At 54.8% G+C, this 20,976-nt stretch overlaps 1 protein-coding gene across 5 annotated transcripts in view; it reads left to right on the top strand.

Annotated features, from left to right (window-relative positions):
* The window catches only part of PACSIN2 (protein kinase C and casein kinase substrate in neurons 2), a 132,212-nt gene that overhangs the window by 99,489 nt on the left and 11,747 nt on the right, over positions 1 to 20,976 (top strand). For all 5 annotated transcript variants that reach the window (XM_047739858.1, XM_047739854.1, XM_047739856.1 and 2 more), the window contains exons 3-6: positions 11,212 to 11,368; positions 13,299 to 13,534; positions 14,827 to 14,982; positions 19,419 to 19,594. In XM_047739858.1, the coding sequence (XP_047595814.1) occupies positions 11,212 to 11,368; positions 13,299 to 13,534; positions 14,827 to 14,982; positions 19,419 to 19,594 (725 nt within the window). The remainder of the gene's footprint in view (positions 1 to 11,211; positions 11,369 to 13,298; positions 13,535 to 14,826; positions 14,983 to 19,418; positions 19,595 to 20,976) is intronic.

Genomic DNA, 20,976 nt, shown 5'->3' with positions numbered 1-20,976 from the left:
GAGGGGGTGTCACTGGGCCTCTGCTGCCATCTGAGCAGTATGTACTGAGGGCGCAGAGCTCAGTGAACCCCGCCAAGCACGCTCAGAGAGGAGTCCACTTCTAAGATAACTGTGTCTCAGCACCTCCGTCCTCTCCACTCTATGTGTTCTGCCTTTGGAGCTAGATCTGCAAACGGGGATTTCTGGGTTTCTGTGTCTTCCTTTTTCATTTGAACATTTGAAGATCGATGATGCCATTAATGTTGCAAGTTGTTGAAGTCTAGGATTTGTGCTTTAAAACTGTCACGTAGCACCAGGTGCCTTTGTGGGGTGAGGAGCCTCCTTTTCTTCACCCTCCTACGTGATGAGTAGTTCCAAGACCGGATGGCGGGCCCATCAGCATGGGGAGTGAGAGCTGAATGCTGGAGCTGGGACTGGAGTGAGGCCTCCGGAACAGTGGCAGGACTGGGGCTGGGCAGAGTCAGCCGGAGCACAAACCAGTGAACACCAGCAGGCCAGCCAGGAACTGGGTCTGTAACCCTCTGAGAGCCCGGCCAGGAAGAGAGTATTACTGCCCTTTGAGGATGGCGAGCCCAGTGAGGTCGGGGCTGGTCCATGTAGTGGTTCGGGGGAGCGCCAAGGTGCAGAGCTCCTAGACCCTCTGTTCCAGGGCAGGGCAAGTTGGGAGCCCAGAGGGCGGGTGAGCTGGAAGGCAAAGGGGAGAAGTAAGTGAAGTGGAATCCTATAGAAACGAGGACTGCCAGAGCACAGTCTGAAAGCAAGGCCTGGACTTGGTTTTCCACAGATCCTCCTTATTCCCCTGTGCTTTCAAGCACACAGCACATTTCACAACCCTAAAATCCCTGGTGACCCCATTTGGGAAGGAAAGCTCAGAGTAGGGGTCGGGATAGGCTGAGATAGGAGGCCCTGCTGGCCCCTGGGGGATGCCCTGCCGGTGTGTGCAGGATGTGGCATCTGTCCTGTGCCTCTCGAGGAACATGGGTGGGGAAGTGGTGACACTGAAAGGCCCGCGCCAGGAGCCTTCCCGGCCTTCCTGGGACATGGGTAGACTTGGGGATAAACTAACTCGGATCCCGGATTTGACAGCAAGCCTTGTCAGCGTAAATGAAGCAGCGGCTGGTTTGTGCCCACACAGCTCTTACCAGCTTGGCAGAAGCGTTAGCTGCTCTCTGATGGTTCCCCCCGGAGTTGATGCTTTCTGGCTTTTGTGAGGAGAGCTGGATTGATCCGCTGGATTAAGAACTTGGTAAATAAAGGCTCATGAGTCACTTGGTTGCTCATGCCTCCAGCTGAGCACGGAGCAGTCTCCTGGTCCACCCCACGCAGTGTACCCGGATCGGGAATCCGGCTCCCAGCCCTGTTCTGACACTGAGACGACACCATGGGGTGCCCTCTGCGTGCCTGGCGTGGAGGATGGAAGAGAATGAAGGCACGGCCCTTGCCCTCACCCCACTGTTAGCACATTTAGGCGTGCAACCGCAGATGTCCGTACAAGAGTAACGGGAGGGTTGAGCTGAGGGGAAGCTTCCCAAGGGGGTGGGATCTCGTCTAGCTCATGCTCCGTGGGCCTTGGTGTCCTGCCGCAAGCCTCCAGAAAGCAGCCTTGCCCCTCAGAGTCCCCTTCTACTACCACCACAAACATCATTTGCTTCCAGCAGTCCTGACCAGCCAGAGGGCTCCTTCCAGAACTTGTTGCCATTGTAATTGGGTTGTTTATCTGACCATAAGACCCAGGAAGGTGGGGACCACATGGTTTGTTCACCATTACCCCTCGTCCCTCACACAGTCCTTGGCACATGGTTAGGTGTTCTTACACACTGGTGCGTGGCGGGGGCAGGGCCAGGCTCTCAAAAATTGAGTTATGAGGGCTTCAGAGGGCAGACAGCCTGCTGGTAGCAGTGACAGACTCTTCAGGTAGAAATCCTGGAATTACAAAGGGCCCTAGGAGATCATCTAATCCTGTCCCCTCTCTTCATTTGTCTCCCGGTGGACACGATGGAGAAATGGCCAGGTCTGGTTAAGTGGTGCCTGAGCTGGGCTAAGAGCATGCCTGGCTGGGAGGAAACCACCCCAGCCCAATGTGTTTAGTCCTTGTGAAATCAGTTCTGCCTCCAGCTTACGGCCGAAGGAACGGAATGGTGGCGGGAGAGACAAGAGTACAAGGTCATTTATGTGGGGGCAGGGCCAGAGCTTTGCCTCTCCCTGCTAAGAGGTGACCTTACGGGGAGGGGGGGGCGCTGAGGGACTCAAAACAGATAACAGAAACTCATTCAGCCAATCTGGTTGCCATCTGCAGGACTGCCATTAAGGTATCCCAGAAGTGTCATCTTTCATCCTTGTCTTTCAGAAGAGCTGGTTGAGAATATCCTGGAGCCTCTCAGTGTACTTTATCAGCTTTATAAAACATTGGACTCTGACTCTGTGGACTTGCCAGGAGGGAGGGACAACACCAAGGGCTTTTCCTTCTGTCTGGTCAGCACAGCACAGCTGCCTCACCCTTGAACTTGCCTCTCCAGAACATAGAAGGTGCTGTTGCGCTGCTTCAGCCTTCAGGGTCACAGGTTAAAGGGCATGAGCCTTCTGAGAGTGAAATCAAGATCATCTTTGGCAAGTGGTCTTAGGAGTTTACAGGTTTGGGGTTCCTGACATGAACCTCAGTGGCACACAGTGGAATCAGGAGCCGGGCCTATACATTACTTTTCAGTCTTGAGCTTCACCTGTGGCCTTCCCTGGGGCCCAAGGGGCTGGTTGGAAGCACACACATCACCTGACGACCCATGAAGTCTTGGCTTTATCCTGTCTGTTCTTGGCCTGAGGAAGGTTCTGGAAGGTGGGCTCTGCCTTTTTCTGGCTGCGTGATCATGGGTGACTTTGCACCTTTTAAACCTGTTTCATTTTCTGTAAAATGGCAACACTAATAGTAGCCACTGCTGGGGATTATCACAGGATTAAATGAGGTGGCCCACGAAGAGCTGTTAGCACACTGCCTTGCAGAGTGTAAGCATGCTCTATTATGATGCTCCTGCTGATGAAGACCAGCACGTGGTGCCTGTGGCTGGAGGTTTGCAGTCCAGCTGGGGCGGGGGCTACCATGCACGACAGTGACCCATGTGGGACACGCTGTGGCTGCGGGCCATGGGAACAGTGTGTGGAAGGGCCCTCGTGGCCCCCCGGTGGACCGGCAAGCAGGAGCCTGTGGTGGGGAATTGGTCCCGACTGTCTGCCAGTGTGGGTGATACAGGCGCTCCCTCTTGGTGGTCCAGCGGGGACAGCAGGCATCAGGGAAGCCTCCATGGGGAAGACAAGCCAAGCCTTAGTAGAGAACTGGAACTGGGGCAGGTAGGACGGAACTCAGCCACCCATGCCCTTCACCATCTCTCTCCCTGCCTTTGACACTAGTCCCTTTCCTAGTGATAGGACTTGTGTTAGCCCCGGCTCCTGTAAACTCTGTAGCCTTGCTTTGTGTGCAACTGTTCTTAATTCCCATCGAGGCCGTCATGGTCCCTGTCGTTCTCTTTGTTTCTCCGCTCCTGGTGAGATCTGTGCAGGTTGCGGTGTCTACACCTAGTCCTGCGGTTCGTGCTGCTTGCCTCCACGTCGGTATGCCCCTGCCCCCCCACGTTCACCTACACATTCCCCAGGGAGGAGACTCCTGCATGCCCGCGGCCCAAGAGAACATTTCTGTGGGGCTCTGACTCAGGGACAAGATTGCTGGGTCCTCAGAGGGCATGTGTGCTTAGTGACTCAGAGGGCATGTGTGCTTAGTGACTTAACTACCGCCTGCTTTTTCCCAGGCCCGCTCCAGGCTGTTTTCCACCAGTGTGTACAGCGAGCGTCCTGTGTGCCCCCTCTGCCCCACACTTGGCGTTTCCCACCCCCGGGTTTGCCAGGCTGCCGGAGTGAAGTGAAGAGCCTTGTGATCGTGGGCATCCCCCCAAGTCGCACAAGGGGGAGCCAGCCCCCTACTGCTGTGAGCCCCTCAGACTTTGCTTCTCTCTGAAGTTGCCCTAATCATACCCTTTGCCCAGCTTCCCTCAGGGCCCGACTTTCTCATGTGGCTCTATGGGACCTCCTGGGGCATCCCAGTTTAGCCTCATGTCCGTTTACACAGAACAGGTTGGGAAGTAGTGTTTGCAGTCTGTTCGTTTTGTCCATGGTGTTGATTTCTGAACAGAAACAGAAATATTTGATGTGATAAAATTCATTTATACACACAGCACATCTGTATGTAAGTGTAGAGCTTTGACTAGACATTTTAAGGATCCTGCCTGGCCCTAAGTCACACAGATAGTCACCTACGTTTTCTTCTGGTCACTTTCTTGTCCTCCCTTAAATTTTTATTGAGCGCCCGCCGTGTGGCAGAGCCAGTGGAAGGCAGTGGAGAAAGAGTGGTGGCTGAGGAAGGCGAAGGTCCACACCACCTTTTTAAAAATATATTATTTATTTATTGAGAGAGAGAGAACGAGAGCGAGCATAAGCAGGTAGAAGAGCAGAGGGAGAAGGAGAAGCAGGCTCCCCACTGAGCAGAGAGCCCGATGTGGGGCTCGATCCAAGACCCTGGGATCATGACCTGAGCTGAAGGAAGACGCTTAACCGACTAAGCCACCCAGGTGCCCCGAAGGCCCACACCTTCTTAGGGCAAAGAGTTGGATGGTATTTGGGCTCGATGTCCTGTTCCCCGCAGGCTCTGGTCCACACAGCACGAAGGGAGGCCATCTGGGGGTGTGGACGCGGGGGCTGGCTAGGGAGGACAGGCTGTTCCAGGCACAGACCGCTGCTCCCACACTCTGTTGTGCTGCCAGTCGGCAGGGAGACAGCCAGAACTTCACTGGGGTCCCGGGGGGTGGGGGGCAGCGTCTGTTGGGATGGTTGGTGGTGTTGAAATGAGCCATGGGCAGGCAGGAAGAAGCCACAGGGAGGGGACTGTGAGCTCTGGGGCAGCTCTGCCTGGTTCCATTCTCACGTGGGCCACTGGTTTCGCTCTGGGACTTCGGCTATAATCAGGTAATCTGTCTGTATGATGGGTCTGATGCTCAGCAACCAGAGAGGAGAGTACAAAGGACCGACTTGGGGCACCTAGGTGGCTCAGTGGGTTGAGCGTCTTCAGCTCAGGTCATGATCCCGGGGTCCTGGGATCGAGCCCTGCTTCGTGCTTCCAGCTTTAGGGGGGGCCTGCTTCTCCTTCTCTCTCTGCCCCTCTCCCTCGCTTGTGTATGCTCTCTCTCTCTCTCTCTCTCTCTCAAAATAAATAAAATCTTAAAAAAAAAAGAAGAATATACTGGGGGGCTGATGGGTGGGAGACTCAAGAGGCGCTGCAGGTTCACTTTCCGAGTCACCTACCTGGGATCCCCAGAGGTCCCAGCTACTCAGTAGCTTCCAGAGCCTCCAGCCTTCCTGTTGCCTCTGGCCACTGTGTTCCACAGAAGGGAGTCGGCCAAGCTAAGTAGCCCCCAAAGTCAGAGAGGCAGGCATTCTCCGGTGTCCTTGTGAAAGGGGTTCCAGAGTGTTTACACGCAGAGGATAAAGGAGGAACTGGTACGACCTGTTTGAGAAGTCCCTGGGGCGGGGGCGGCTGTAATTATACTCCTGCTGGGTTTTAGACAGAAGCCACGGTCTTTCTTCTGGTTCCTGATTATGCAGATGTTTCTGCACAAGGTTTGCTGCAACTCTAGCCCCAGACTCCTCCTCGCTGACTGGAAATCCGAGTCGTGTCCCACACTGGATTCTCAGTGCCTGGGGTGGAGGAAAACCAGAGGAATGACTGGGGCCAGACTTAAAGGGAGAGGTAGGAGCCTGGAGGAGGGCAGGCTGCTAGGGGGCCATAGGCCCCTGGGTGGGGAATTGTGTCCTTGGAGAGAAGATAGAATGATTCGGATTCCTGGGAGGACAGCAGAGCTTGGGGGTTGGGAGGAGTGTGCCCCCAACCCCCCCATCCCCTCGGAGAAGTGGGGGCAGGAGAGTGGCTTCTGGAGAACTCTAGAAGCATGGTGGTTCTGCTTTTTCCCAAGCCCAGTCTGCGAAGACTACAGTCACTGAGGTGCCTGCGAAGGTACCTTGGTAGTCCTGCGAAGTCTACAGCCCCTGGGCACTGACTGGGATCCTGCTACCTCTGTCCGGCTCCTACCTGCCACCTGGAGGACAGAACGGTCCCTTTTCCAGCTTTCCCACTCTTTCTCCCCCACTGCCATGGCCCCAGGCTGAGGAGGCCATTCTCCCTCCTTCCTCCAGAAGCTTCACCCTCCTGAAACCCACCAGTCCCCGAACATGGCACCCTTCAGGATGACCTTGAGATGTCTCACCATCTGACACGCTCCCACCTCCAGCTGCACCTGACACCCCCCCCCCACCCCGTCTAAGTTGCTAGTCATTCCCTCGCATCCCATGATCCCTGCTCCATGTCTCCTGATTGCACACCTGAGTCCCGGTGCTGGTACATCTTTTCACCAACACTGTTCTCTTGCTGGAGACCTTTATCTCTCCTCACCTTCAACCTGGCCAGCTTCCTACTTGTCCTTGAAAATGAAGTTTGATTGTTGCCTCCAGTACACCTTCCCCAGCTCCTCCTCCTCCCTCTGGCTGAGCAGTCCCCGAGGGAGAAGAGGGTGTCCCAGCCCTGCACCCAGACGTCTGTGTGTTGAGGTCTTTAGTATCTTGGTATCAGAGGGAGTGAGCCTGAATTTCAAGGAAGTTGGGAACATAGCTAGCTTCACACCTGGCTTTTAAAATGGACATTTTGGGGGCGCCTGGGTGGCTCAGTGGGTTAAGCCGCTGCCTTCGGCTCAGGTCATGATCCCAGGTCCTGGGTTCGAGCCCCACATCGGGCTCTCTGCTCAGCAGGGAGCCTTCTTCCTCCTCTCTCTCTGCCTGCCTCTCTGCCTACTTGTGATCTCTCTCTGTCAAATAAATAAATAAAATCTTAAAAAAAAATAAAATAAAATGGACATTTTGTGAATAAATCAATTGATAATAAGGTTTGGAAGAAATCTCATGTATTTTTTAAATTCTACATCAAGTTCTTTGCCATTTGGCCACCTCAGAACAAACTAGTGTTTTAAAAAAACAAGAGAGAAACTTAAATTATAAAACCGATAAGACAGAAATAGCTAAACATATAGGTCCTTACTTTAACATGCGATCCGTTTGTCCTGTATTTGAAAATGAACTCCCCTTGCATTTTAAAAAACCAGTCATCATCATACCTCAATTTATAAAATGTATTTTAAAGAAAAGAGAGAGAACACACCACCGCAGAAGACAGATGGGTGACAGACAGGAACAAGAAAAGACGCTCAACATGGCTGGACATTAGGGAAGTGCAAATTAAAATCTCAGGGAGATAATTGCTGCATACTAACGTGGCAAAATACTGAACAAACCAGCCTGACGGCACCGAGTGCTAGTGAGAGCGCGCACCCGTTGGGACCCTCGTACACTGCCGTGAGGAGTGCAGAATGTGCAGAATCTCCAGACGCTTGGGGTACGAGTTTGTCGATTTCTTATAAAGTTAGACATAGACTTACTGTACAACACTTCCACTCCTGAGTATTTACCCAAAACAAATGAGGACCTACGTCTGTGCAAAGACCTGTCTGTGAATGTTTACGGCTTTTTTTTTTTTTTCCATAATTGCCCCAAGCTGGGAACAACCCCAGTGTCCTCCAGCAGGTGACAAGGCAAAGGAATGATGGTATATGCTTTCAGTAGGATACCTCTTAGCAATGAAAAGGAGTAAACTGTGGACACAGACCATAACCGGATCGGTCTCAAAAGCCAAACCACATCGTGTGCGATCCACGTACCCTGGACAGCCTGGTCAGCAGTGCTGGGCCAGAAGAGCTCCTTCCAGCTGGACTAAGAATCAAATTGACATGAGACAGATTAATGGGAGAAAATATAACTTAATTCACATATGTGTGGAATCTGCACAGATATGGCGTATTCCAAAGACAGGCAAAATGAGGTACATACGTCATCCTGAACTTGGGAGAAGTGGGTAGGGGTCTGGGACTTCAAAGGGAAAGAATGTGATTCACAGGAAGATAAAAAAGAGTAAATGTTTAGGAAACGTGAATGTTTGCTGGGCCCCTCAGAAACAATGGGACACGGAGGATGTTGATCGGATAGGCCTTGCTGGGTTCCGCCCTGCCCCCCAAGCCTGGTTCAGAGTATAATGTAGTTCTCTATGGTGGCAGCTCTCTTCCCGGAGCAAGTCCTCTATCTAGATTCTTTGTAGGCAGCTGCGGGGGAGGTAAAGAATCAGAATCTGAGGGTATGATTGTTTTTTAACTCAAAATAGTCTTCATGCCAAAGTGGCCTGTTTGGGGGCGGCCTGCCGCTGGCCCCTACGAGGGACACAGATCATCAGCATTTGCGGGGCTGTGTGGGGCAGAGACTGACTGCAGGGGGTGCGGGGAACGTGGTGGCAGATGAAAGTGTCTGCCCCTGGACATGGTGATGGTTACCCACAGCACAAGTTCATCCATACTCACCTAGCGGAGCCCTGTGAAGGGTGAATGTGACATATGTAGATTATATTTCAGCTTAGAGAAACAGCTGTCAGTCATTCTGCTGTTAAGACGACTGCCGGTGCCTTGTCCAGGGCAGCGGGAAGGCCTCACTGCTCTGTCACTGGGCAGTCTGTGGAGGTGAGACAGTGGTGTGTGTCCGTGTGTGTGCACTAAAGGGATGGCCGGCCTGCGCCCGCATGGAGCCTTTTCACCCAGCAAAGCCCAGTGGGGCGGAAGATCCTGGAGTGTCTTGAGCACTCCCTTCTCTCCTTGGCCTCAGTGGTCACAGTGGCAGCATTTAAACCTAAACTCATGCTTCTGGAAACATCCTGCCTGTATTCCTTGTTGCTTCTCAGATTTTAAGGGTTTGTCCTTTAAACATGAACAGCAACTAAGGTACGCGCTGAAGATCGTAGGGACAGGTGTCTTTTTAGGAGTTAACCTTTTTCTTTTCCCTAAATCTTTTTACAAGGGTTTTGAAAAGCAGAGAAGTGGGCAGGTTTCTGGAGAGCCAGCCTATTGTGATCGTGATTACCAGTGAGGAGATTGTTGGTGACAGTGAGCTGAAAGTCCGCTCCGGCTCGTGGCGTCCTGTCGACTGTTACGTCTCAGTCAAGCTGTGATGAGCTTAGCCCTTCTTGCTGCCAGCGCAGCAGCAGGGTTTTGTTTTGTTGGTTCCTTGTTTTCATCCTGCTGTAAATTTCAAAGTAACAGCAAGGCCCTATTTTAAGGGAAGTGTCACTTCCAGCTGGTTGTGAAATGTTTGCTTTTGGGGGCCCCTGGGTGGCTCAGTTGGTTAAGCCACCGACTTTGATTTCAGCCCAGGTCATGATCTCAGTGTGGTGAGATCGAGCCCCATGTTGTCAGTGTCCATGCTCAGTGGGGTGTCTGCTTGAGAGCCTCTCTCCCTCTCCCTCTGTCCCCCCTCCTCCCCGCCCGACTCGTGCTGTCTCTCTCAAAAACAAATAAATAAAAATGGGGAAAAAAGTGCTTGCTTTTGCGTTGCCAAGAAAGGGGCTGCCGAAGGATAGAGTGGAGGGGTCTGTGTGTTGGTGAGGAGCAGCAGCCTGGCCACGCCCTGGCCAGGACGACAACTGACGTGGGCTTGCAGGGCTATTCGGCCTGCCTGCTGGAGACCACCGCTCGGGGCCACTTTGCTTCCAGGGGTCCTCGCTGTTCCCAGGGGAGCAGGGTTCTCTCTGGCCTTAGGGACAGCCCTTCCTGAAGGGGCCAGAGCCCCTTCTCCCCCACTGCCTGTCTCCTTGTGGGGCCCCTGTGTTCTGTCCCTCTGCGAAGTCTTCCCCACCACCCCCTTCATGTGGCTAACTCAGCTCAGGATGGGAGAAACAGGTAGTTTGCAGTGTTCAAAAGTTGGAGTTAGTGGGCTGTGCCGCTGGTCTCTGCAGCCTGCCCCGGGGAGAGTAGACCTCCCCTTCTCTGGAGAAGTGGGAACTAGTCCTCCCTCTTCTCCAGGAGCTTTCCGACTGAGTCCAAACAGAGATGAAGTAGGAGAGTGATCACCCGGGCGGAGAGCTTTAGAAACAGTAAAACTAATCAGGGTTGTTGAAGATTTTTGTAGACAGGGGAAGAAACGGTTGAAATAGAACAGACCTTTTTCCTGCCACTTTTCCTCCAGTGCTCCAGCGCAGGCGGGCTCTCCTGCCGCACCGACTGCAGAAAGAATGGAACATATTGAACACTTTTGATTCTCACCCCAAAGTAGCCACTAATGTTTTGTTAATTATTCTTTATGTATTTGATAGATGAGCTAGTTTCTCTTTTCACACGTGAGAGAAAGTAGTCAAAACTCACCATGACCCTTGGCAGAGCAGGTAAACACACTGTCCTCCCTGGAGCCATGCGAACCACTGCCCTCAGCGGCAGCCCAGCCCCTGCTGCTGCAGCATCCGGGGAACCATGTCGTTCTCCAGGCCTTGCTGTTCTCCTCTTAAGATGGGGACAGTCAGTCCTACTCATTAAGGCAGGGCACTATTTGGAGGTGTAAGACACTGGCTGTGGTGCCTGGCACACACTGGGTGCTCCTTAGTGGGAAATAGCATTTATTGCTCTAACGGGGAAGTGATAGTAATCTAGCGCGGGATGCCATTAATGCGGAAGGCAGGGGCGCCTGGCGGCTCAGTGGGTTAAAGCCTCTGCCTTTAGCTCAGGTCATGATCCCAGGGTCCTGGGTCCCGCTTTGGGCTCCTTTACAGGGAGCCTGCGTCTCCCTCTGCCTGCTGTTCCCCCTGCTTGTGCGTGCATGTGCTCGCTCGCTCTCTGGCAAATAAATAATCGTTTTAATCTGAATTACTGAATTCTTTTTTTCTCTTAAATCTCTAGTGAGACCTCGCTTATTCTGGGGAGCTGTCCCTGCGCCTCAGTTTTCACAAGATGCCTTCTGGGCACCCTCGGCCCCTCACTTTCCTCTATCACAGCCCTTCCTGGGCTTGTCTGTCTCCTTCTCTGACCCACGGGTCAGAGCGTGGACACTGGCCATATGGTTATTAAGAAGCTCCAAGTTTTAGTGTTGCTGCTTGTAATAAAACTGGGGAGCTTGTCATCTAACAGGACGCCTTTCGGGTGGGAGAGGGGATGAACTCCCCGGAGCCCAGCTAGCATGGAGGCTGTTTGTATAGCCGTGAGGGTCAGGCTGCCTCACTCCCAGGAGGGGCCCCCGGCCTCACGGTGTGGTTCTGTCTCCTAGGTCGGGAACTACAAGCGGACCGTGAAGCGGATCGACGATGGCCACCGTCTGTGCAGCGACCTCATGAACTGCCTGCATGAGCGGGCGCGCATTGAGAAGGCGTACGCACAGCAGCTCACAGAGTGGGCGCGGCGCTGGAGGCAGCTTGTGGAGAAAGGTATGGAGGCCGCCACCCGGGATATCTCCGCCCAGGAACTCTGGGCAGACCTCACAGGATCAGGGCAGGGGTGCATCTATAGCTCTAGGGGGCTGTGATTCACATGGGGGAGCGGCAGGGTGCCGTCATCCAGCAGCACAGGCTGTGCAGGCTTTGTTTCTCTTTCTCTGTGGCATGGGGCCCCTCTGCAGACAGCTCCAGGGTCTCCCATCGCAGCCCTTGTCATCCATGGGACATGCTTCCCTTCCCGGTCTAACTCAGAACAGCTCCTTCAGGGCCCAGATTTGAGTAAAGCGGCTATCACATCAGAGGCCTTACTGTTCCACACTGTGGGTTCCAACACGGAGAGTTATCTGTAAGCCGGACTGTGTAGCCCATCAGGTAAGGCTAGATGGTGACACCCAGCAGGTTTTCTCATTCTCAGTCGTGACAGGGATAACAAGAGGTGTTGTGTGGTACAGGCTTCGCCCCCACTCCCTCCTTAGCAAAACACTCAGAAGATTCTGGAGCTTAGCAACAGAGTGCTGCTGTGGGTCTGGATTGTGCTCAGAACGCACTTCCCAGCAGTAGACCGTGGGCTTGATGGATTATGGGGTTTTCTGAGACAGAAGCCGGATAGTGGGACTTTCTCAGGGTGTGCTGTGGGCCAGGCCCTTCCACCGTGATGGCTGACCTCGGAAGATGGGGAACCGTCTGGCTGAACGGTTGTAGAGGGGCAGGGCCCCAAGCAGCTGTAGCTCGGTCTGGATCGGCTGCTCATCTGTCCCCTGTTGCTGAAACAAGTCATCCGTGGGGCCTGCCATGGTGCCTTGGTTCAGGGTAGGTGTCAGGGAGCGAGGTGGCCACCCACGGGTGAGGAGTAGCCAGGGGAGGGCCAGCTCCCTCAGTAAGCCGTACTGTTGTTGTTTGATTTCCACCTGTTAGGACCCAGCTGTCAGCTCGGTCCCTTGTGTTTATTCAGAACTTGAGGTTCACAGAGCACCCGTGCCCCCTTACCTTGTGGATCCTGCCACTGTGTTGCAGACCAAGGCAGGAGAGGGAGCTGCTCATTTTATAGACACAGGGGATTCAAAGTTCAGAAGGGCTCACGTTCCACCGTTATCTCCCCATCCAGTGCCTCTCTGTGTCATTCCCCAGCTCGAACAGTGACTGTCCCCTGGGGGAGCCTGGAGGACAGGACCTGGGTCTTCCCGTTTTCATCCTCAGATGCTCTCACGGCCTCTTCCTCCCTCTCTCTCTGCCCTGCCACCCCACGCCTCAACAGAACGACAGGCCAGATCAGGAGCTTCGTTCCTGAGCCCGGTGTTTGTGGTGACCACTGTCTAGAGATTTCCACCTGGCCAGAGCAGGTTCCTGCCTCCAGCTCTCCTTCCTCTCCCCAAGACAGAGCTTCCGTTCTGCGGAGGAGACAGTCCCCTCTGACAGGCGGCTCTTACACTCTGCTCCGAGCCGCGCTCTGTTTCCCCGGGGGGTGAATGGGAGAGGAGCCGAGGAGTCCTCCGCGGGGCAGGGGCGGTGCGCTGCCAGAGCACCTGAGCGGGGAGAGCTCAGCTCACTTCAGAGGCCCCTCCTTCTCCAGCCAGCCTTGAGCAAAATCAAACTTCCAAGATGCAGAAACTGAAGTTTTTAAAAAGCTTAGTGACTTTTCAAAAAGGAAATACGGGTAATTCCCTAATTGTCGTAACAAAAGAATGGCTGAGTGGATCCAGCTTCAGTTCCTTATTCTTTCTTCATCCCAGACTGAAAAAGGAACAGCCACTGCGAGCGAACTACCTGAGAGAACCAAAAGGAAACCTCCTGGCCCCCGCAGCCAGGCTGCTGGCCCAGAATCCCGTCCTCCCCGCTGAGAGAGGTTAACGGACAGGATCCCCATCAGGGCCTGTCTGGGAGCCCTGGTGCCCAGTAACCACTAGCTTCTCTCTCGTGCCAGGGCCTCAGTATGGGACGCTGGAGAAAGCCTGGACAGCGGTCATGTCCGAGGCGGAGAAGGTGAGCGAGCTGCACTTGGAGGTGAAGGCCTCTTTGATGAACGAGGACTTCGAGAAGATCAAGAACTGGCAGAAGGAGGCCTTTCACAAGCAGATGATGGGAGGCTTCAAGGAGACCAAAGAAGCCGAGGACGGCTTTCGGAAGGCGCAGAAGCCCTGGGCCAAGAAGCTGAAAGAGGTGCCTCCCCCTGCGGGCTGCTCCCTGCCCAGCCTGACCCCGTGCTTCGTGGCTAGACCCTCTGAGTGCTTTTGGCACTCGGGATGCTAACAGCGGTAGAGATGAGGCCGCCCCTCGGGCCAGTAGCCCATCGTGGCTAGTATTAACCCGAGCTCAACACACGAAAGTGCCTTTGGGCTAGTAGAAGGTGTTAATTTAAAATTTGTCTTTCTTTTATATATATTTTTCTTTGAAATTTGCAAATAACACCATTACAGGTTTTTCTAAAAGTAGCAACCAAAGCCACTGAGTCTCATCCAGCCTTGGTTAGCTGGAGGCTCTCCTACCCGCACCCCGGCCCACAGGTGCACCCCTCCCCACCCCCCACCCTGTCGGCCCTCAGGGCCGACTTGCTGCTTCCTCATGCCTCCACTCGCTGGCTTTTCTCAGGAGCCGCCCCATCTTCCTCCCCCTCAGATTCCTCCTCCTCAGAATCACCCGCAACAGACCTCCGTCTGTGGGTTGTAACGACAGGCTTTCCTTCTTTTCTCTGTGTCTTGGCATTTGCCATGTCTCTTTTCTTTTGCTTCTTGTCCGTGGCCTCATTTGTAACGACTGCCCTCAGCCCCTCATGAGATTATGGGTACAAAACTCATCTTTCCTCTCTAGAATGAGCTCCGTGACTTTGGCTCAAGGAAGGAAGCATGTGTGAAATACAGATACGGCCACTGTGTGTGCACGCGCGCGCGTGTGTGTTCTCCCTGCGTGAGATAGCCGTGGAGCCGGTGGCCTATAATTCTGCCTCCCAGCTCTATCCCTCCTGGTAGCTCTGGAATTACGGAACGTTCTTCACATGCGCCGTTCCAGAGAGCCGCACCTCCTGCAGATTCTTGCTCCGTGTGGTCTTGGCTGGCTCTCTCCAGCCCCTCCAGATGCACTTGACCCACCCCGTCTCCGCACGGCACCCCACCTCTCCTCCCTGCTTCCTCTCCTCCTTGGCGCTCCTCACCCTCTTGTTCACTCTGCTCTTCAGCTAGCTTTGTAGCTGCCTCCCTGGCCAGACAGAGAGCTCCCCGAAAGCCAGCGTCTTCGGCGCTGCACCCCTAGTGCCTCTAACAGTGCCCGGACCAAAGCAGGCACTCCAGCCGTGTCTGTTGGACGAGCTCCTCCCTGTAACTCCGTTGTAACCACACGGCACGTGCAACTTTGTGCCTGCTCCCCGCCTCCTCGGGGGGGCCAGCAGAGTCTGAAACCCCTGGTCGGGATTTTGAACTTGCAGACACATGGCACTCAGGAGCTCTTTCTTGCTGTAGGTAGAAGCAGCAAAGAAGGCTTACCACGCGGCGTGCAAAGAGGAGAAGTTGGCCACATCACGAGAAACCAACAGCAAAGCAGACCCGTCCCTCAACCCCGAGCAGCTTAAGAAGTTGCAAGACAAAGTAGAAAAGTGCAAGCAAGACGTTCTAAAGGTAAACGGGCACGTCTTTCTCCATGTCGAATGCACATGCCTCGCCTGGCCGCCTCTCTGGCCACGGTGAGCCTTCGTCGCCGCTTGATGGGTGGGGAGGTGGCAGGCCAGTAAGACCTGCTCATCCCCTCGCTCTCCCGCGATGAGCACCTCACCTTACCACAGCCCCCTGCGCCCTCCTCAGGACGGGGGCAGAACCGAGGGCCGGGCAAGCGGGGGGGAGCGGACGAAGCCTCTGCTCGGGGAAGGGTGGGGCGGTGGCCGGGCAGCTGCGGGAGAAGTGGCAGGGAGTGGCCTGTGCAGGACAAGGCGGTGTGGGCTCAGCGGCGGGGAGCTGACGCGTGAGCGGGCACGGGGGGGTCGTGATGACCGAATCGCCAGCAGTTTTGTGAGGCAAATGAAGTAAGGAGCTTAGGACACTGCTAACGAGAAGCCACTGAAAGAAGGTTCCAGAGCCCAGACAGGGCAGAGGTTTGGAGGAGGAGCATAGCTTAGATGGATTGCCCTGGTGGTGAATGGAGGGAGTCCCCTGAAGGGGTGGTAGAGTGCCCAGGAGGCCCAGCACTCTGTGGCCAGAGGAGCTTGGCGGGGCATGGGGAGCAGGCAGGTTTCCCCAGCAGCCCCGGCAGTGAAGGCCTCAGAGAGGTGTGGGTGGAGGCTGCGGGCGCTCAGCCAAGAGACCTGAATGGTCGCCACGGGCGGCAGGCCCAGTGCAGTACCCGGATGCCCCTCTGTCCCTTCTGGGCGGTGGGGAGGTTCCGTGCTGCCGTGGATTAGAGAGAGCCCGTGGGAAGATGGTGGAGGCCGTTGGGCTCCGCGGATGTAAGTAGTGATCCTGCCTGGAAGGCCTGAGGCACGGAGTGCAAACACTAAACAGAGTCGCAGAATTTTCAGTTCCCAGTGAATGAGAGCTGACAGGAGCCAGGCCCAGGCCGCCGCCTCTGCTGTGTGGGAAGGGGTGCGGGGCTGGGGGCCACTGCTGTCAGCCTCCCTCCTGCAGCCGTGCTGAGGGAGGAGATGCCACCAGCATTTGGAGAGAGAGGCAGCCAAGCTGAGAAGGCCTGCATCCCGGGAATAGGGTGTGAGGCCGAGAAGGAAACAGGAGCCCCGAGCTGCTCTGTCCACACCCCCACCGAGCCCAGGGAGTTAGGAGGTGGCATCTCTGTTGTGTGACGGGGGCAACTAAGTCCAGAGAGGCTCAATCTTGTGCTGCCTGGTAGTGTGAGTGGGGGAGGGCCTGTACCCTCTGTTGCCGCTCTGTCACCAGCACAGCAACGGAGGGTGGTTGTGGGGAAAGTCATCTGCAGAAGAGTTCATGGCTCAGAGCAAGCAGCAGAATCCCTTGAGGCGCAGCCCCCACTCCCCGCACCGGTTCTGGGCCAGGAGGGTGGGCTTCAGAGCAGCCGGCTGCCTCCACCGTGGGGCCAGGCAAGGAGCCTGGGCTACATGCTGAATGGGGAGGGCACCCGGGCTCAAGGCGCAGAAGGCTGGGGGGCTGCTGAGGATTCCCTTTGCAGGTGTCCAGGGCGGTGCCTGGAGGAGAGACGTGGCATCTTTGCTTCCTAGGTGTGGGGGGAGGGAGATAGACACGTACCTTTCATGTTTCACGGTCACTCACAACAGAGTCCACCAAATTGATCTGGGGTCCAAGGTCAGACGTAAGGCGCCTGTCAGGATGACTGGGCCACTTTGTAGAGGTTTCCCTCCTGACTCTGTGGTCTGGCCAGTGACCTTGGGGCATGATGGTTCTTGTAGCCGGAGAGCTGGCCCGGACAGGAGGGCAACCCCATCCCTCACTCCCCTTCCTGACGCAGTTTCTGAAAACCAGCACCGAGTGGCTGGTACGCCCTTCTGTGTCTCTAACTGGTCCGGCGGTGACCACACCTGGCAGTATCCCTCAGAAAGGAACTTCTCAGGTTCAATGCTAACTGTCCCAGTCCACAGGAGGGCGAAGGCTGCCTTTCATTTCACTCCATGGATGTTTACGAGGAACTTTCTCTGTGCTCTGTGCTAGGAATTCCCCAGTAGTGACGACCCTGTTCTGCATCTGGCTTTGCTAGGGCAGGGCTGTTCGTGACACTGGGGAGCATCTTGTTGCCACTGGGCACCGCAGGGGCTCCGGGGAGGCTGCTGTGTGCCGTTGAGGTATCCCAGAGAAGGGGGTGCTCTCTGCCGCTCTGATGGTCCGGCAGGAGCTGGGTGTTTTGGCCACAGCTGCATGTCCTGAGGCCCCTGAGCTCGGGACCTCACACCGGACCTCACACAGATAGACCCAGGGCGGCTGATGGTGATGATGAGTCATCAGAGCAGTGGGAGGCCCTCTGGGAATGTCCAAATTCTGGAAAGGATAACCTTTTCCTGGGGTCACAGAGGACCCAGGCCCAGCCAGGAGGCTCAGGAGCAGAACAAGGAACAGCATATAAGGGAGCACCAGGGAGGGGGGCTCCAGGGAGTGGGTGGAGCCAGTTAGGGAAGTCTCTGAGAAGAGGGTTCTCTAGAACATCAGGGGTGGGGGGAGCTTTCCAGGGCAGCAGTCGCAGAGGGTGTCTAGGAGGGGAGCAGCGTAGACAGTAGATTTGGGGTGTTGAGAGGGCGGAGCTGCTCCAGAGGTGGCGGGGGCTGGTCCTGAGACATGGCCTTGGTCCTCAGTAGTCCACACAGTCGTCAGGGCCAGAAAAGCGAGGTTTCTGGGTGGTCCCCCCATTTCTCAGGGTCTCCACAGTGGAAGGGCTTACAGTAAATACGGCCCCAGCCCTGCCATCCCTCACTTTGCTCCAGAAGGCCCCTGGGGTCCTACTTTGTTTCCTTTCTGGTAACAAACTTCTACTCGAGGGCAGTCTCAGACTGAACGGTTGTGTAGGGGGAGCAGCGAGCTAGAGGACAGGGAGACAGGGACTTTTTTGAATGCCTCCTTCACGCAGCTTGGTGCCCTTTGTGGGTCACCTCATTTAAATATCAGAGCGCTGTGAAGTATGGCATGGTGGGGTCAGCTCTAGGCCACCGCAAGAAAGTGAGTCAAATGAATGCTTTTTGTTGCCCAGTGCATGTAAAAGCTATGTTCACGCTATAGTGTAATTTATGAAGTGTGCAATTATGTTACATCTAAAAACAATAGGTACACCTTCATTAAAAAATACTTTATTGCTGGGGTGCCTGGGTGGCTCAGTAGGTTAAGCCTCTGCCTTCAGCTCAGGTCACTATCCCAGGGTCTTGGGCTCTAGCCCCGCATCAGGCTCTCTGTTCGGCAGGGAGCCTGCTTCCCCTTCTCTCCCTGCCTGCCTCTCTGCCTACTTGTGATCTCTGTCAAATAAATAAATAAAATCTTTAAAAAAAAAAATACTTTATTGCTAAAAACTGCTAACTGTCATTTGAGATCTCAGTGAGTCATAATCACTGATTACAGATCACCATGACAAATGCAATAATAGGGATGAAAACATGAGATACTGAGGGAATTACCAAAATGTGGCCAGAGACATGAGCGAGCAAGTGCTGTTGGAGAAATGGCACCGGGGCACGTGCTCCATGCTGGGTCGCCACAGACCTTCAGTCCACAAAACACACGATATTATGGAGAGCCACAAAACGAGGTTTGCCTCCACCTCGTCTTCAGTGGAGGGAAGCGAGGCTCTAAGAAACTCAGGGTCCAGACCCCCAGGTCTGTCTGGCGCTCAGAGCCCATGATCTTGCCCAGAGGAATCTGCTGAGTCACCACTGCTGTGGGCAAGGTCCGAGGCTCAAGGGAGACCCTTGCCCAGGGAGAGAGGACACGGATGGATGCCGCGGGCATGAATCAGTGGGGCAGTGGTGCCCGAGAGCATGCGCCCTGGGCTTCAGAATGACCGCCCCTTCCCCAGCATCTGCCTGTTCGGGCCTGATACTAGCTGAGAGGCCTGGCAGATGCCAGGAGTGTGGTTTGCTGTTCAGAAGTGGAGGGGCTGGCACTTGAACTTGACTTTGAAAGTGGAGTCTGTCAGACTCCAGAGCTTGTGCTCTTTGTGCTTTGGAATCTGGAAGCCTGAGAAGCTTTCCCCAAGGATGAGCTCAGTGGTGGAGGTGGCATCCGAGATGAGCCTGGGAGGCCTGGCCATGTGGGGTGGGGAGGGTGTCTTTCTGAGTATTTTCCTAGCCCAGATTGGGTGGGAGTACCCTTTGGGAGTAGAGGTAGAATGTGAGTCTTCTGGGCTGGGACCCGAAGAAGTAGATCCTTGGATGCTGGGTCACAGCTCCTCCGCCTGCTTCTGAAGTCACTCAGAGTGTCTGCTTTAGTATTGTCACCTGATCAGTGGGCCTAGATGCTGATGAATTCAGAAGCGGCAGAAAGAACCAGCGGCAGGTGAGGATGAGGGTACAGAGCCTGGCTCGCTTTGTCTCTGTTGGAGGGAAGCAGGGTGCATGGCAGTGAACCTTGTCCTGTTGGCACGGATTCTCTTGCAGACCAGAGAGAAATATGAGAAGTCCCTGAAGGAGCTCGACCAGGGCACGCCGCAGTACATGGAGAACATGGAGCAGGTGTTTGAGCAGTGCCAGCAGTTCGAGGAGAAGCGTCTGCGCTTCTTCCGGGAAGTTCTGCTGGAGGTCCAGAAGCACCTAGACCTGTCAAACGTGGCCAGGTAAGTTTCCATTACCATGAGGTCAGTGGAAAGTTGCTTTTGAATCAAGGTCAGTCACTGCTCTCCAGACTTGGGATGGCGGTGATCTTCTCTCGGGGGCGCCTGGTTGGCTCAGTCAGTTAAGTGTCTGACTCTTGATTTCAGCTCAGGTCATGATCTCAGGGTCATGAGATCAAGCCCCATGCTGGGCTCTGAGCTTAGCGGGAAGTCCGCTTAGGATTCTCTCTCCTTCTGACCCCCTACTTCAAATAAATAAATTAATTTTAAAAAAAAATAGAGCAAAGAGCTTTTCTCCCTAGTTAAGTCCTCCTGCCCAGGGACGGACCTGGTGTTGAGTCTGTCTGCGGCTGCGTGGTCAGCCTGTGCCAGGCAACCCAACGCTGGGGACAGCTGACTGCTGGTCTGAGCTGGGCGGCCTCAGGCTATGCAGTAAGGTGGGCCGTGCACTGCGGGCTCTGTGCACAACACTCGACGTCCAGGTAGGAAGGGAGGGCTGCAGCCTGGACCAGCCACAGCTGGCATATTGGAAATCAAGCCAGGAACATTTCTCTGTGTTTCCTGGGCTGCTGTGCCCTGCCCTCAGGACTGTCTTACTTTGAAGGCCTTCCGGAGGCCCCTCGTTCTAGAGCAGCTGGCTGCCCAGGACAGCACAGGCCCTCAGGGACTCAGCTCTAGATCGTGACATGGAGGCCGTGATATTTCTTCTGCATTTGCCGTGCCTTTGGTTCCACGATGCCTTCTTTGGGGCAGAGGTCTGGGCTAACCGTGGATGTGGACTTCAGTCATCCATATTGTAGAGCCCTGTAGGAATGACTCACAAGCTAAGGCCTGTCCTTTGAAGGAAATTACATTCCTTTGTCTCCCACACAATACGTGGAAAGGAACGATTACTGTCCAGCCACTCTGCCAAGAGTTAATTAATGCTTATGACAGTCTATAAAGTGGGAGCATTATTCCCCATCTTACCGATAGGGAAACTGAGGCCGGTTGTGGTGCGTTGACTTGCCTTAGGGCTGCATGGCTGGCTGGGGTGGGGCAGGCTGTGCCCATTATGTGTTTGCGCGTCCTTGTCTGGCCTCTGTGGCCTCACTGAGTCCTCGAAGCCAGCCTAGGGAGCAGATGGCAGAGTAGTGTCCTAAGGCTGCCCTAACGAAGTACCAAAAGCCTGTGGCTTATGACCGTAGCAGTTCCTTCTCTGTCAGTTTGGAGGGCGGGAGGTGTGAAACGAAGGTGTTGGCAGGGCCGAGCCCTCTCTGAGGCTCTTGGGGGAGATCACTGCAGCTGTCATTCCTTCTGCTGTCAGTTTTGGCTTGTGGACATGTCATCCCACCACGCGGCCATCTTCCTCTGTGTCTTCACCTGCCCTTCCCTCTGTGCGTGTC

The sequence above is a fragment of the Lutra lutra genome, chromosome 8 (genome assembly GCF_902655055.1).
Source record: "Lutra lutra chromosome 8, mLutLut1.2, whole genome shotgun sequence".
NCBI lineage: Eukaryota > Metazoa > Chordata > Mammalia > Carnivora > Mustelidae > Lutra > Lutra lutra.
The sequence above is the reverse complement of the archived record's forward strand: the minus strand, read 5'-3'. Positions and strand labels throughout refer to the sequence as shown.